The sequence below is a fragment of the Hypomesus nipponensis genome, chromosome 15 (genome assembly GCF_054491055.1).
Source record: "Hypomesus nipponensis isolate SF chromosome 15, ASM5449105v1, whole genome shotgun sequence".
In the NCBI taxonomy this organism is placed as follows: domain Eukaryota; kingdom Metazoa; phylum Chordata; class Actinopteri; order Osmeriformes; family Osmeridae; genus Hypomesus; species Hypomesus nipponensis.
The window spans coordinates 13,059,125-13,075,063 of record NC_140375.1 but is presented as its reverse complement, the minus strand read 5'-3'; the positions used below and the strand labels follow the sequence as shown (position 1 = coordinate 13,075,063).

Here is a 15,939-nt window from a genome sequence, read left to right as displayed (position 1 = left end):
CTCTCCGGGCGACACGGAGAACATCCAGAATGACTGAAGCAGGCTTGCTTCACCAGCCACAGCACCAACACAGGCCGTCTCTGCAGTGCACGCCTATTATTGCATTTAAACTGTTTTTCCATTTCAATTACTGTACAAAAGAATGCATCAGAATGGCCGCCTACAGAAAAGTACATTGCATGGGACGCAGCACGACAATGCGAGGCAGCGCAAGCTCGTCTTCCTCATTTCAATGAAATCAAGATGATGATCCTCGCTGCTATTAAGAGGTGTATGAGTGGGAGCGTGGCACTGGGTGGGGGTTAATGGTCCTGGCAGTGTGTGGGGACCGGAGCGAGGGGCGCCAGACTGCAGGGGGACGTGCTGGGGCCCACTGAGGCGTCTACACCGGGCCATGTCAAAGACACGCACTTTACGACTCCCATAATGCTTCATGATCCTAGTAGCTATGGACAACCATCAGAGGCGGAGAATCACACACATGCACACGAGCGCACACACACACACACACACACACACACATGCACACGAGCGAACGCACACGAGCGAACACACACACACACACACGTTCACTCAAAGCTGCACTGCCAGGACAGGCCTGCCATCTTGTGGTTCAAAGGCAACAAGGTCATCTCAGTGATCAAACCCATCCAGACCTGCATGAACAGTGGTAGTGGTTCTTAGGAAAAGCCTGGGTGACGAGGGTGAGGATGGGCTCGTCTGTTTCCTGCTGGGTTTATGTTGGGCTACAACAGCAACGCTTGGATGAAAAATAGATGACTCCACTCCACTCCGTCACTAGAGACAGGTGACACAACGGATGCTGGTGGTATACAAGCAGACCTTCTCGGCTATAACTCATGTTTATTTCATTACTTGGGTCAGAATGTTATTCTGAAATAAAGATTGTCACATACAAGAAGTCAACAAAAACATCAATCTAAAATAAGACCTTCAATAAAGCACAGGTATTCAAATGCAACATATGACAACATGTAATCAAGATTACATTCAATGAAATACCTGTCAGTTATTGTTTAAGAATGGCAAGATAAATTCGATATCCTGCTGGTTTAAGCCAGACCTTTGTTCAACAACCAGTCACAAAGGGAGGGATAAGCTCCAGCACAGAGCAACAGTACCATCTAGTGCAGCACTGGAGGAACCACCACTCCTCAGGTCCTTCACCAGACCACGCCTTCAAACTGCTACATGTCACATCCCGTCAAACTGGGATACCTTTGTGTGTGCCTGTGTGTGTGTGTGTGTGTGTGTGTGTGTGCGTGTGTACGCCAGGTCAGTGTGTCCAACTGTACCCTGACAGGATGGATCAAAAAGAGACAATGAGGGACAGTCCAGGTCGGAAATATCAATACCAGATTATACTAAAGCTATTAAAGGAAGTACCAACGCTCTGCCCTCTCAGACGATCCATGCACAGACTGGATGGGAATGGGCGGCTGTTTAGAGGACTGTTCATGGTCACAGCGACTCCATGTCCTTGCTAGTGGTGTTTGACACCATCCACAGAGTAAATGTAAAACACGACACTTAATAGAATCAGCCTGGCTGTCAAACTGCACTCTCTAACACGGGGCCTGGCAAACATTAGTGTCTTCATTGCCAGGCCGCTCCGTTACTCACAGATTCAATATCTATTTATCCGTGGTAATAAAAAAATCAATCTGCATGGTGGTTGGCAGGCATCCATAGCTGCTGATGGGCAGACCAGGGGCATTCCAGAGGGCTTGTACGGGACACCGCCCCCCGGTGGCTTACAGTGCAACTGCACGTGATGAGCACCCTCACTGGAATCTTCCTTGTATTGGATTGGCTCGCTGATAACCCATGAGTGATACTGTTGAAAGCTACAGGCCATCTTGTTCCAGTGAGGCAGTGGAGAGCACAGCTAGGGTCTACCGTCTCCCTCTAAGAGAGATCAGTCCACAGGGAGAGGGCACCATTACCACTGCCAAAGACATTGCACAGTCTGTCCGTCTCTACGGCATTCATCATCCCCTACCCAGTTAACATGTCCCATGACTCAAACTGGGGGAGGGGAAGGGGGGGGGGGGGAGTTGGAGTGAATAATTCAGCCGTTTTTTTATGATGAATAGACCTTGCCCCCAAAAGAGAAATTGAATTTAAGGTTAGATGTATGAAGTATATAAACCCATATGTAACGAACGCAAGACATTTCTCTTTCTCTCTCTGACAGTAATGTAGCTAAAAGCACTCCTCTTTACAAATGGCCCCATGTCATGATGTTGGTGCTGCCGTCTCTGGTGTTTGTTCTGAATGCCATTGCTCAGCGTTTCCTCTCTCTCTAAAATGAATCAGCTGTCCACTTCCTGTCCACTTCCTTCAGGATGCAGACGAAAAAAAAAGCACATCATCGCCAATACTGAGCAATATCCATGATGGATTCTGGAGCGTTACATCAGGGCAGCCTGCGGCTCTGCCAGACCTTGTTACCAAGCGGAGGATTCGACCACATCCACTCACTAAAGGGTCCCTGCGAAGCTGCGCCATTATTTGGCAAATGTAATATCAACATTTGGAATTCAAACAGGATCGCCCTGCCTTCAACATACATCCTAGTTTTGAATGGAAGTTTATTGAATGCCATGAGAGATACTTCCCCGTAGTCCTGGGAAACCAGCTCAGCCAACCAGGGACCCAGGCTGACAGTGCAAGAGATGCAGGTGTCAGGATAAAAAACGGTATAAACTAGAACCTGTCTCTCTGATGTCATTAAGAAGTGGCAGGCTTGCCGCTGCACACCTGAGATATGGTGTGTGTGTGTATGTGTGTGTGTGTGTGTGTGTGTGTGTGTGTATGTATGTGTGTGTGTGTGTGACAGAGGGGCCAGGATACGGGACACATCTGCTAGGGCAGCTGTCTGCAGAAAAGTGACACCATGGCTGCACACGTGACAGGACTCAGGAAGGAGGCCCAACCACACAACAACTACACAAACCTCTCCTAATGAAGAAAAAGAGAAGTATATGCTTTTCCTTATTCCCCCTGGCTGATACTAACATCAGCAGAGTCATCTTCATCTGCTATGCTCCTAGTAAGCGTAACAAAACCAGGGTTTTTTCTCCCTCTTTTAAGATGTAATCCACAAAACCTTTAAGTGACTTGCTGAACAGTCAAAGTGCTGTCTCTGTCCAGAAAGCACACATGGGGGAAATGTGAGGACATGGAGTGGGTGAGAAAGCAGCCGTTTCAGTGCTGCTGGTGCTTCTCTCTCTGCCAGGGAAGAGAACGGCTTTTATCACTGATCAGATTAATGTACATTTGAGGGGGATGTAATTCCTAAAAAGCCTTGGACAATACCAAGCTATTCAGGATTCAAAGGATGTTTCGCCATTTTCACTAGAAGAACATCCATCTTCAGGGTGGTGTCCAGCAGGACTGGACTGTACCAGGATGGTGTCTGTGTTCCATGGCTCTGGACACCCCTATACCTCTACCCCAGAGCTGGGCGTTAATCACAGAGTCTTACCAGAACTAGCCTGCTCTGTGAACTGGTAGTGCAGCTGAGCCTGCAGAAATGTGGTTCGTGCTTCTGCTGCCCTGGCCACTGAGATCCAAACAGATGGTCTCAGAGACCGTGTCAGCCATCCTGATATTCAGAGTCATCGCATATGACAACACACTTGCAAAGAAAGTGTAGAAAAACAATATTCCAGGCATAAACAGTCTATAACAGAGTTTCACTGAGCCTCCCAGAACAATAGGGGTCTTCCTCCCTAGGTTAATCAAACCATTCTCTAGACAATTTACTGCCCTTGTAAAAGACAACATTGAGAGACAGCGCACTAAGGTTTTATGGTCTAGTCTCAGTTGCCCAGACTCGAGCCTTCTCTGTAATCAGTGTTAGTCTTCTGACGCATCAGAGCCAAAAGCAGACAAGTAATCACCCAAGTCTTACATCTGAAGGTTAAGTCTATTTTCAGACCCTCATCCTATATCTTGTTTGAGACACTTTGTATGGAGGTAATATGGCCACAGGGTAGAATGTCTGTTCATCGAGGGAAACAAGTTGTCTACATCAGGATGAACGCGTCAATCTTAACTCCCAGATGTTCCTTTAGCCTCAATGCATGTCATGCTTGAGACGGTTTACTGATGTCTGTCCTTTCCTGTCCTGCTCTGCTGATGGATTTTAGGCTGGCATGTACCAACCTAGGGCTGCATTAATCAGAGCTTGATGAATGAGAGCTGAATCCTGAGGTTCCCACTCTTTCATTAACCTTGCACCAGCTTTCATTCCGTCTCTACCCAACCCTGTTAAAACTTGGCAATTGTTGGGCCAATGTGTTTGTGTGTAGCGTGTGTGTAGGTGTGTGCGCGTCGTGGGTGTAGTGTGTGTGTGTGTGTGAGTGTGTAGTGTGCGTGTGGTGCGTTTGTGTTTGCAGTGAGTTTGTGTGTGTGTTTGTTTCAAGCCCCATCACCACTGTGTCAGTTCCCGCCATGCTATAAATAAGACTGGCCACAGGGAGAGGTGGGAGCCAGTGGAGGGCTGGGACAGCAGAGGGCACCTTGTCTCCCTGGGAGATGGAGATTAAATCTGGACCCAAAAACAGCCACCGGACCACATGGCAACCAGGTAGGAACACACCCAATGACAGCATGCCAAATATCCCCTGGAGGAGGTCTGATGATGAATGAACCAAGTGTCAGGACAGTAACACAGTTACATTGTCCAGATTCATATTTATTAATATATTTCCCATAATATGATATGGGAAAGCAAGACTAAAATTACGCTTCTGGGGATATGCAAAAATACACGCAAAAGCATACAAACAGACACCTAGGACCATCGGGAAAGGTTAATTTGGAGATTTGTTCAAAACCCAGCGTCAACCTGGAAGACCTCAGGACTTACCTTGACCCTGGGCATCCAGTGTGTGCACACAGAGTAGGAGGAGCTGGAGGACAGAGAGAGACACGCCCACTGGAGGAGCTCTGCGTCCCACAATGCACTGTGCGGTGGCCATAGCAACATTGGATGCTGGAATAAATGAATGAGAAGGAGTTCTGTTAATAAGACTGCTCAAGAAGTCTTCCCCACAGAACAAAAAGAGAAATGTTCTAGACATAGAAAGGGTGTACAGCATCTGTGGAGTTGTGTCTACTGCATTCATCACACATCTACAGTCTGGCTAATACCACAACAACTCACAACAAAACCAGGAACTAAAACATTATATTGCCAATACAGCTCGTGAAATCCACAGTATATCTGTCTTTTCATATTCTTCATTGTATTTCTGACTAATGTTAATTAATATAATAACGCAAGTTGAAGACTAGCCATAAACTATCCATCATACTGTGAAGACAAACACACTGGGTCAATATCTGGTACTGTTGCCAAATGGTATTACTTGGTTTTAGACTCAGTCATCCACAGTTAATGGAGTTCTACAGTGTCAGTACAAAGCATCCTTCCTTCAATCACTAACAGTCTCCTGCCTGGTATAAATCTACTGTAATTACATTCTATATGGAGGGTCATGTTTAATTCAGACAGGGGAGTGGGTGGCCGTTTGGTGATTGTGAACTGGACAGAATCCACCAAAGGGAAAATAGAACGGCAATAGCAGAAGCCAGGTGGCTCCATCACATTTTTAGTCTACAGCCCGCCAGTTCCCTGCTACATTAACAATGCCACAGTGATACGGCAACCTGTTAGAGATCACAATGCCCTGGCCGCCTGCTTAACCAATGTCACCCAAGCCAGCACAGCAAACACAACCTGGAGAATGTTGTCCTGCAATGCTAGGGAACTGTCCATGGTACTGAATCCCCCAGTGACTAGAGGAGTATTCTACAGGGGTGGGTTAGGTCGTGCTGTCTGTCGTGCTGTCAAAACCTAATTATCCTGGAGTCCTTCTGTGCCACAAAGCCAATTGAGAGACTATGATCTGTGGCAAGTACTCCAGTCTATATGCAAACGTGCGTTTGAGCTGTCTCGCATTTACGTTGAGATTTTGTGAATTGTGTTTGGCGTTGCACCACAAAAAAAAAAAAAAAATCAAATCACAGCAGGACTCAAGAGTATATAACTCTGGAAATGTATCACCATAGCAACATGTCGGTGTTTAATTTTCACCCAACATTTCACCCACCACCACAGAGATGTCCAGCCCTCCACTGTAGTAAACTAGTTTAAAGAAGATCTCTACAGCCAACTTTATCCTTTATCTCTAAAATGCACACACCCACCACACACACAATTCCTTACCTGTTTGTGTGCAGCTTGGCACCACAGTACTGTGTCAGTGCTGTATATCCACAACAAGGCAGAGGAGAGACTTCCTGTTCAGTCAGACGGAGACTGAAGTCTCTGACGCTACACACACAAAAAACTGGCAAGGCTCTCCACACTCACTAGCCAGGCACAGCCAATCTGCAATGAGAGAGGGAGGAGGAGAGGGAAAAGGGAGAGAAAAAAGAGAGAGGAAAGGAGAGAGAGAAATAGAGGGAGAGAGAAATGGAGTGAGATATTGCCTCAGTAATACAGATCGCCATAGGAAGGGTGCATTCCTGACAATCCAATTGAAGTAGAGTTAAAACCTCTGTCATATCTCACCATACTTAATTAAGATGATTTCGTTTCTTACTCCTTTTGGACTGCTTGCTCATTAGTTATTCACGCTGGCCTCTCATGCTCCTGAACAAGAACTGACCTCCCCTGCAGTTTACTATATGGAAGGTAAAGCCCTGAAATGACTGAGATGTCTGTCCATTACATGAAGATGGAAACGACTGCCGTTCTGGTTTAACTACCATATACTAATCTCACTATCAACACACTTCATTCCAATCTGCTAATCACAGCTAACACACGTAGCTGATGTAGCCTACATTAATTTAGAAGTGTACAATTAAATCGTTCCTGGCCAGTCGCTATGGAACCTGTTGCTACTGCAGTAAGTGTAAATCCACTTACATAATAATTGATTCAACTTGAACTGTATACTAGGCACAGGCGTCACGTTGCTACAATTTCGTGTTTTTCCAGTATCCTATAAATCCGAATTATACAGTTAATCAAATGTATAGGCTACGCTAGGATAGGCTATCAAACTATGTTGCTGAACCATTAGAATCACAAATTAACGAAACAGACGCTTGCTCCATATGTCGCTCTACTCTCAGGCCCCGTGACAAAATGACCGGGCCCGCCCCGTGAAAATATATGTCCACCACCACCCACCCGGAATAATCAGTGTGCAGATTCAGATTCACACGAGGCCCACGTTTCAGGAGCGTGAGAAATGCTAGCGTGCCTGCCTGCAAACATCATGATAGCTAGGCTAATAACTTTTCAAAAAAACTTGGAGTGAGATTTGGTGGGGCCAACCAAAATGTTGCTGCGTACAAAGCAAAAATATTTTGGCTACGAATGAGAAAACGTTATTTAAAGTTTAAGATCATAAATACTCAAGCATATACTCAATAAATATACTCAATAAATACTCAAAGCATTTGTAGCCGCCGGTATGAATCGGTGAAACTCCCTCAAGTATTTAATAGGCCCACCAGGTCATTGAATAGCTACCTTTTCTTTGACGTAGTGGTGGATCTTGCGAAGTCAGAAATGAAGTGTGCTATTCTCGGTGAAGGATGTACACCGGAAAACTCTGACGGAACTTCCAAGACCCCGACTACTACTTACACAAAGACAACGTTCGGGGAGTACTAAGAATCGTCACACATATGAAGCCATCAATGAACATGAAGCCGGGGATATGCGGGGGGAAATGAGCCTGGGATGGTGTGTGAAGTAGCATCGCAAATGTGAGAACATTTCGACAATTCCATAGACAGAACCCCCTCTTGAACCCCTCACCGTCTCTGAAAGCATAACTAGTCGATCACGAGTGGCTCAACAGGTTGATAGATAAACTCATCTTTCAGGCATTTGACCGACTGGGTTGATACTTCAGTTTAATAATTCGGGAGTGTGTGGCGTGGCGTGTGAAACCAATCATATGCGTGTGTATCACGGCCAATACGTGAGAGTTGGCACTTGGCAGCCTGTTGGCTCACAGTCACCGCTCAAATATTTTGCTGTTTAATATCGATTTGATTGACAAATAACAGACATGAACACCCAGACTGTAATGCCCCCCTGCAAGCCATGGGCCCCGTGAATCACATCCACCTTTCCCCGTGCGACTAATGTGCGCGGATCGGGGCAGATGTAAAAATGTCATTTGAACTGACTCCAGATCAAACGGGAAAACGTCGGTGTCGATCAGTTAAACTAATTCTCAGGTATGTAGGCTATAAAGGCCACCCGTGCCTGCTAAAAGCTAGATTTTCGAAGGCATAACTGGTAGTGGCCTTGCTTGAGATGTTGGAGGTGGCGAGTTCGATCACAAGTGCGAGCTGAAGTCGGCCTAGTGTAGCTACGATGGGAGAGTGGTCACGTCTGTTTTAAGCAAAGTGGAGGCTATAACTCCTCTGGATTCATATGATTACAAAATCTGATGAGTCAACTGGTTTAGTTTCAGGTTTGAGATCTTAAGCTGTTTATGCCAGCCTTCATTAGCTGTAGCAGTAGCTCTGATGTCTCCAGAGGAGAGCACATTAGTAAGTTCAGGGAAATCGTGCTCGGACAGTCACGTGCCCCCTACACACTGCTGAGGATTTACAGTATGTACAGCACCCTCGGATTTAATGATGCACTGCTCATTTGTAGAGTAAAAACGTATTTATTAGATATTGTTCTGTAAAAACATTTTTGACTTAAAAAAACATATACAATTTGAAGTCAAATCATGATTTTTAAAACCTCAAAATAACATTCCATCTGCTTAAGAAAAATGCACTTCTTCCCAACATCATAGTCAGTTATGACTAGAGTGCTGCTTCTGATGCGGCAGAGTCGTTCTCTTCAATATGCTGATAGGCTCAAATGCCAGCTGAGACAGTGTAGCCGATTGGCTGCTAGGCTCCCCTATGGATGCAAGGAGCCACGCCCCCGGAGGATCCGCAGGATGAGAAGTAGAATGGGCGGAGCTACCACAGCCAAGGCCACTGAGCCAGTCAACTACACATGGACAAAACACCAGGATTATACAGTAAATACTGTACATTTGAACACAACACATGTTCAGAAATGAGAGTAACAAACCGTAAAAGTCTCTGTGCAGTCCCTCTGGAGGGACTGCATGTAGGCGCTGAAGAGAGCCAGGCTACAAGGCAAGTAAGACTCAGCAGTGCCATTGGAGTCTCTGCATCTTCAGACAAGACAACAAGACAACAGCAACTCAGTATAGTTCTTCAGGTATAGCTACAGCGTGACCAGCACTCACATCAGCGGTGAGTGTGACTGTTGAGGTGATCTGTTCACATAGTTGGCATACAGACCTGTGGTAGAGAACAGACAGCAGCACACTGCTTTCTGCCACGTAGAGTTCAGCCAGCCCCAGCTGAGCCAGCACAGGTAAAGGTACCTTCTGTTCTGCTTGAACAAGCAGACCAAGGCTGTACCATCCCTGTGGCAGGACAGAAACACACACACACGCCAAACATCAAACCAGTAGCAGTGTGGGACATTCGACTCGGGTCCATCACATCTCTCTCAGCGGGACGACCTCAGCTGCCTCACCTGTGGGTCGCCCCTGAGCGCCGCCTGTTTATACATGTCTGCCGCAGCCGCCGCAGCCGCCACATCGCGTCTGCCTTCGTGACCTTCAGACAGCAGGTCTCCCATTCTGATCAGCGCTGGAACGAAAGAACAACATTGACAACTCACCCAAGACCTATCCATATCAGTGGGAAGAGAGGAGGTAAGTGGCATAGACACCGTAGGGATCTGGGTCTTGACTGCGGATGGTGAGGTTGTAGTATCTCCTCATGCACTGGGCCGCATAAGCAGGGGACAGGAAGCCTCCCTATAGGTAGACATTGGTTACAGGTGGCCTTCGTTGATAGTCACATCCTGAAATGCATATCGCTGGTCCAAATGTATTTTCCATTTGAGCAAGCTACACTCACTGTGTTGTGTTCACAAAGGTACGCTGCATTAAACTGAGCAGCAGCATATCCTGCCTCTGCTACCATCAGGTAATACAAGAGAGACATTAACCTGTGGACGAGAACAATATACTATGAACATGCAAACATTCAGGATCAAAATTAGGATTCAACATTCAAGATTTTTTTGTACGAGATAGTTACCTGTTTCCCTTGAAGTATGAGTTCAAGGCCTTTCTTAGGTTCATGCCCAGGTACCCATTGTGCTCTGCTGCCCACTTGGCCCATCTGTGAAAAAAAACAACATTCAAATAGATAGGAAGCTTAGGCCAATCTGAATGTAAACAAACCTGAGGTTTAACTGTGTACATCAGAGCGCTGACAAACAGACAGACTCAGCAGAGCTTCAGTCATGGTGTTGGTAGGCCATAAACATCTCCTCTCTACTATTCTACAAAAGAGAGACCGCAGATAGAGTGCGGCTAGTTAGATCAACACTTGTATTATTGTTTTTGTTGATTTTATGTAAAGCACTTTGAGCTGCAATTCTTGTATGAAAAGTGCTATATAAATAAAGTCTTGCATAACCTTACAGGTTGTCCTCATTACATTCTTTAACATACTATATTACTGCGCATTGAATATTTCAAATAAAAAAACACTGCAAAGGTGTCCATCTGGCTGTTGCGTGGCAACGATTTATGTAGGAACTATACTTTGTAGTGGCGGAAGAATTACAGTTTATTATTAAACTATTTTGTTTTCTAATTGTTTTTATTTATGAAACCATATCAAACATTTGTAGTAACTGTTTCAGAAAAGCAATAAGCCCCGCGAGTCCGTGTTTTGCGCTGATTTTAGAACAGGTAAGGGTTTTTTTGGCACGCTGCTTCGCGTTGTGCCTAACAACTCCCCTCACCTGTTCTAAAATCAGCACAAACCACGGACTCGCGGGGCTTATTGCTTAATGTAAGAACAAAACCAGATTCCTAAGCTGCTCACAGCACTGCATTCGCAGGACGTCTCTGGATGTGTCCAGGGAGCCCCATGGTCCAGACGTTGGCCAGCTGGATGGCCCCGTCCACATGCCCCCTCTGGGCAGACTTCTGGTAGTACTGGTACGCCTTGAACTGGAGTAACAGGCAAAGCCTGACTCATGAAAAGTGACTGGACGGAGGGTGCGTGTGTGTAGTTGTCCAAGAGGTTGTACTGTGGCAGTGTTCAGTAGGTGCCAATTCAGTGTATTTGTGTCTGACCTGGTCTGCAGGCTTGCCAGGGTAGAGGCCTAGGGCGTACATGACTCCCAGGTTCATGGCTGCGTCTGGGCTGCCCTGGGAGTCCGCCTGCTCCCACAGCTGCACCGCCAGCTCGTATTCCTTCTCGAAGCGCTCATAGTACCAGCCCAGGGCGTTGAGGGCTGGGGTAAAACCCTGGGAGACAGAGCTCACGTTCAGACATGCTGCTGTTACTTTGGTTATACGGATGTCGATTAAGAGCAGGGCGATAGATTAAGAAACAGATATCATGTCAGAGTGGCTGAGCGGTTAGGGAATCTAGCAGTTGAGCAGTTAGGGAGTAGGCTAGTAATCTGAAGGTCGCCAGTTCGATTCCCGGCTGCGCCAAATGATGTAGTGTCCTTGGGCAAGGCACTTCACCCTACTTGCCTAGGGGGGAATGTCCCTGTACTTACTGTAAGTCGCTCTGGATAAGAGCGTCTGCTAAAAATGACCAAATGTAAATGTAAAATGTACAACTCCCTAAATGTAAATGTCACATGTGGACCGCTACCTGCTCTGCTGATTTCTTCAGGAACATCACAGCCCGTGGTATGTCCTTCTGGACGCCATGTCCCTGAGAGTGAAGAAAAGACCGTCATCACAGGCTTCAGCTTAACTGCAGATCAACAAGTGACTCTGTGGATGTGAGCGTGAACCCTGACCAGCAGCAGCACGATGGCGTAGTCATACATGGATGTCGGGTCCTCCAGGTGGACAGCCCCCCTCTCGTAGTGTCTGACAGCAGTGTGGATGTCAGGAGAGACCCCCTGCTGTCCCCAGAACAGCATCCGGGCCACTGCTTGCTGCAGGACATGAGGGATTGTAGACAGATCACCACATCACTCTGACTCTGCCTGTAAAACTACTTCCATGTAAGCAGAGCTGAAAGAGACCCTAGTAATGAACATTCCATTTGCACATTTGAGAACAGGATTTGTTTGTTTGTGATGCTGAGTCTGGGAGTCAAGTGTACCTCTGCATCTGCTGCTCCGTTACGAGCCTGGAGTTTTAACCAGTGGAACAGATCGTGGTTTTCATTGGTCTGAAGCCTCAGCACCTCCTCGTTGTTCAGGTAAACAGACTCTACATAGGTCTGCAGACAGACAACAGATCGAAGGTGTTCACGTGACAGAGAGAAAGGTCTGAGACAGGTCCGCTACATCCTCGGTTCCAGGACATACCTGCTGGGGTGAGGGTTTGAGCCGGTCTGAGGATGTCTGCTTGGCGATGTGGGAGTAGTAGGCATAGGCCAGGTCAAGGTCTGGGGTGATACCAGACTCACCCAGGTGGTACAGGTGACCTAAGTGAAGCAGTGCCAGTCTGCTGTTTCTCTGGGCTCCTAGAAGAGACAACTGCAAAGCCTAGAGGGAGACATTCAGTCAGGTTCCCATCAGAGGCAGTGAATAGAGAAACAGCTTCCTTGTGTGTTATGACTAAACACAATACACCCATACGCACACCTTGTCCGGCTGCAGGCAAACTCCCAGGCCGCTTCTGTAGATCACAGAGGCCGTATGCAGAGCTTGGTTGTTCCCCAGACAGCCTGCTTGCAGCAGTAGGGGCAATATCTTAGGAACCACCTCGGTATTCCTGCCTTGGTCCAGCAGACGCACAGACAGGGAGTACAGGGCTTGGCCCACCGCCGCCAGGTCTAACTCACCACCACCTGCAGAACATCAGAGCTCACTGACCTGCAGCCTGGAAAGAACTAGCTGCAGAACCCATTTTGTCCTAATCTTACCGTGTTTAGAGGCTAGTGACTTTGACAGCTGTAGAGCATGGCGTCTCCGAGGGACGCTTGGGTGTTCCCAGCTTCCACACTGTGGCACTGGCCGGGGCAGTCTCAACCTCCACTGGCTATAAGCACCCATACAGATCTCTGGAGAAGAACTGGTTTCTGATTAGATTGTGCTGTGCAACTCTACATTTTACATTCCTTTGTAACAGCGACATCTAGTGGATAACAAAGGTACTTACCTGACTCTGTTCTCCTCCTGTCCTGTAGATATTGACTGGTTTTGACTCTTAACTCTGACTGAAGATTGTGACAGGACTGCAGCCATCCAGTCAAATTTGTTTTACTGATCGATCCTGGAACAAGTACTTCTTCAGACTGTGGAGCACACAGGAGCTCAGATGTGAAGTTATGTTCGAGTGCACATGAATCATGGATCTCAGCACAGACATCTCTTGAACTCTTACCGTGGTCAGTGGAGGAATTTGATTGCGATAGTACACCATGGGCCCATAATAACCCTTGATACCATTGACATACTGGCTTCCACCAATCACAACATAGCCATCTGTGTCATCCAGCTCCACATGATGGGTGAATCTGAGGAAGTAATCATTTTCGCAAATGATGGAGAAAGATACTGTGGCGTTCATAACTACATTACAGAATGTCATATTCTTACATGTGTTGTGCAAAATAAACCGATTTCTGTTCTCCATCCAGACACACCATGGTGACATCAACCTAAAACGCATTGAAAACAGTTAAAATTCAAATTCAGAGCCGTGTTCCGTTACATACCTATTCCAGAGTAGTGTTTAGTTATAATACTGCTACATAGTAGAGTTCAGTTACAGTACGGCTCCAGAGCAGTGTTCAGTTACAAAGCTGCTACACAGTCGTGTTCAGTGGCAGTACTGCTCCAGAGCAGTGTTCAGTTACATTACTGCTGTTCGGTTGGTACCTTTCTTCCTCGCAGTTCCATGTTAAGGCGACACCACTGGCCCAGAGGCAGCTGGAAGGCACACAGGAAGGCAGAGGACACCGCAGAGCCTCCATGCATCTGGATGTGTACCTTGCCTGAAGGCAGAGAGGGGTGGGGCCTCCAGTACACATTGCATCACAGCACTGGAGCCAAATAATGACTTACTTTGCACCTGCATTCAAGCAAAAACTGTACCTATACCTGTATTGGTGAGGAAAAGTGTAGGTGTGGCATAGTCACTGCGAGAGTCTATGTGATAAAGCAGTCCACAGTATCTCTGCTGGCAATACTGGGTCAGGAACACCCACATGGACAGTGCACACCTGGAAACGAGGGAAAACATCAATATTGTTCTCTCCAGTGGGTGCATATGACCAGCACAAACCGAGAGCTGCAGAGAGCTCAGACATGGAGGGCCTACAGTACCATGGGAAGGAGACCGCCTTGAGACGCAGGTGCTCCAGAACCTCACTGCTGTAAGGTTGCAATGTCCTCATAACCCCATATTTCTCTCCAGCTGAGGCGTAGATTGAGGACAGCAAATGGGCCGTCACTGTGTGGGATATTGTTTGATGGGTTGGGGGGTATCAGTTGTATATCCGATAAGAATACAAAACGTTCTGCTACAACCAAAACCTATATCTACATTACCTTGTTCAGACGGACACTTTGGCATGGCGGTGGTTTTGGTCAGCATCTGCACTCTCCAGTCAGGACAGAGCCGGTGCTGCTTCAGGGGCCGGCTGAGGGGAGGGGTGGTCTGCAGGACGGCTACAGCCCGCTGCGCCAAGGAGGTCCCATGGCTAAATGCTGATCCATAGTCTCGGAGAGAAGCCCGCAGCATGGCACTGTGGACCCACTGAGAGACTGGCACAGCCCAGTCAGGCTTGTACACCAGCCAGTCCGGCAGCCGTAGGTTCAGAGTGTGTACCCTAGTTGGGCCTGGCTCACAGTTCCAGTTTCTCTGGAGGACCGTGGAAGTTTTTCCAGTGTCAAAGGAGACGATACATTCAAGCTGAACCAACATTGGTTTATCACAGGAGTATGACACTCTTAATGGGTACCCTGATACAGGCTCATCGGGTGGGTTCAGGAAGACCACTTTATCCCAACTCCACACGACCTATACATAAAGTCAGCGAAATATGATAGTATCAGTATGAGAATTGTAAGTATGACTGACCTAGTACAGTACACTAATTAGCAGTTGGCCTACCTGCAAACTTAGATGAATCAGCAGGACACACGTATCCACCCTGTGAAGCCCCATACTAGTAGTCCAGGTATTCATCATATCAATGCTAACCTATAGTTGTTCAGTAGAAGCGAGACTTCAACGTTGCATTCTGACTAATACTTGATCTTGATAACAAATCTGTCGAAAACACGCAGACGGTATAAAATATGAGCCTACACACCAATAAAATAACAATGATGCACAGTGTCAGACATTGCCTAGCAGATTTTCCTTTCTAGAAGTAAGGCAATGTACATTCCTCGAGGGGACACCTTGAAATCTGAAAGTCCGGACTGGTATCCTGTTCTCCTCAGGTGAATGAATTCCTTCGGTAAATATTGAACTAGGAGCAGCTCCACCTTGCCGGTGTTGTGAGCGTCGTGTCGCCTGAATAATTACCTAGTATTTTTTATTGCTGATCGTGAAATAATAAAAATATTGTATTATATTCACTTTTTCCTGTAGTAAATGTGTAAGTTGTGTAAATTATCTATAAAATATGTCAATTCACATTACTGCGCTACTCCTAGCTAACCGTCTCAAACACCACTCTTGGCTAAAAAAACAAGTCGTCTTTCATTCAAAATAGTTTATTGCTATCATGCAGGAGTGCCATAAAAGTTTAGAACGTCACAGAAGATGCAAAATTATTTAGTTCTTTGTACAAATGTTTTCATAAATAGTAGCTCAAAATGAG

The 15,939-nt window shown here is 46.6% G+C and overlaps 2 protein-coding genes across 2 annotated transcripts in view; both read right to left on the bottom strand.

Moving 5' to 3' along the window:
- Positions 1 to 7,970, bottom strand: part of robo2 (roundabout, axon guidance receptor, homolog 2 (Drosophila)) — a 264,425-nt gene extending 256,455 nt beyond the window's left edge. Inside the window, 3 exon segments of the mRNA XM_084674013.1 lie at positions 4,901 to 5,026; positions 6,263 to 6,427; positions 7,583 to 7,970. Coding sequence (XP_084530139.1) covers positions 4,901 to 5,012 — 112 coding nt within the window. The 5' untranslated portion in view covers positions 5,013 to 5,026; positions 6,263 to 6,427; positions 7,583 to 7,970.
- A 792-nt stretch (positions 7,971 to 8,762) lies between these two features.
- LOC146257612 (protein sel-1 homolog 3) lies at positions 8,763 to 15,360 on the bottom strand. Its single transcript, XM_084674845.1, has 23 exons — positions 15,222 to 15,360; positions 14,657 to 15,128; positions 14,432 to 14,558; positions 14,207 to 14,328; positions 13,985 to 14,100; positions 13,703 to 13,764; positions 13,488 to 13,620; positions 13,263 to 13,398; positions 13,027 to 13,164; positions 12,746 to 12,951; positions 12,467 to 12,646; positions 12,259 to 12,378; positions 11,948 to 12,088; positions 11,797 to 11,859; positions 11,265 to 11,438; positions 11,011 to 11,138; positions 10,213 to 10,296; positions 10,030 to 10,120; positions 9,839 to 9,926; positions 9,641 to 9,756; positions 9,400 to 9,527; positions 9,164 to 9,269; positions 8,763 to 9,079 (listed from the first exon to the last, which is right to left on the bottom strand). The coding sequence occupies exons 1-23, from the start codon at positions 15,297 to 15,299 to the stop codon at positions 8,987 to 8,989; spliced, it is 3,102 nt and encodes a 1,033-aa protein (XP_084530971.1). The 5' UTR covers positions 15,300 to 15,360; the 3' UTR covers positions 8,763 to 8,986.
- Positions 15,361 to 15,939: the final 579 nt, after the last annotated feature.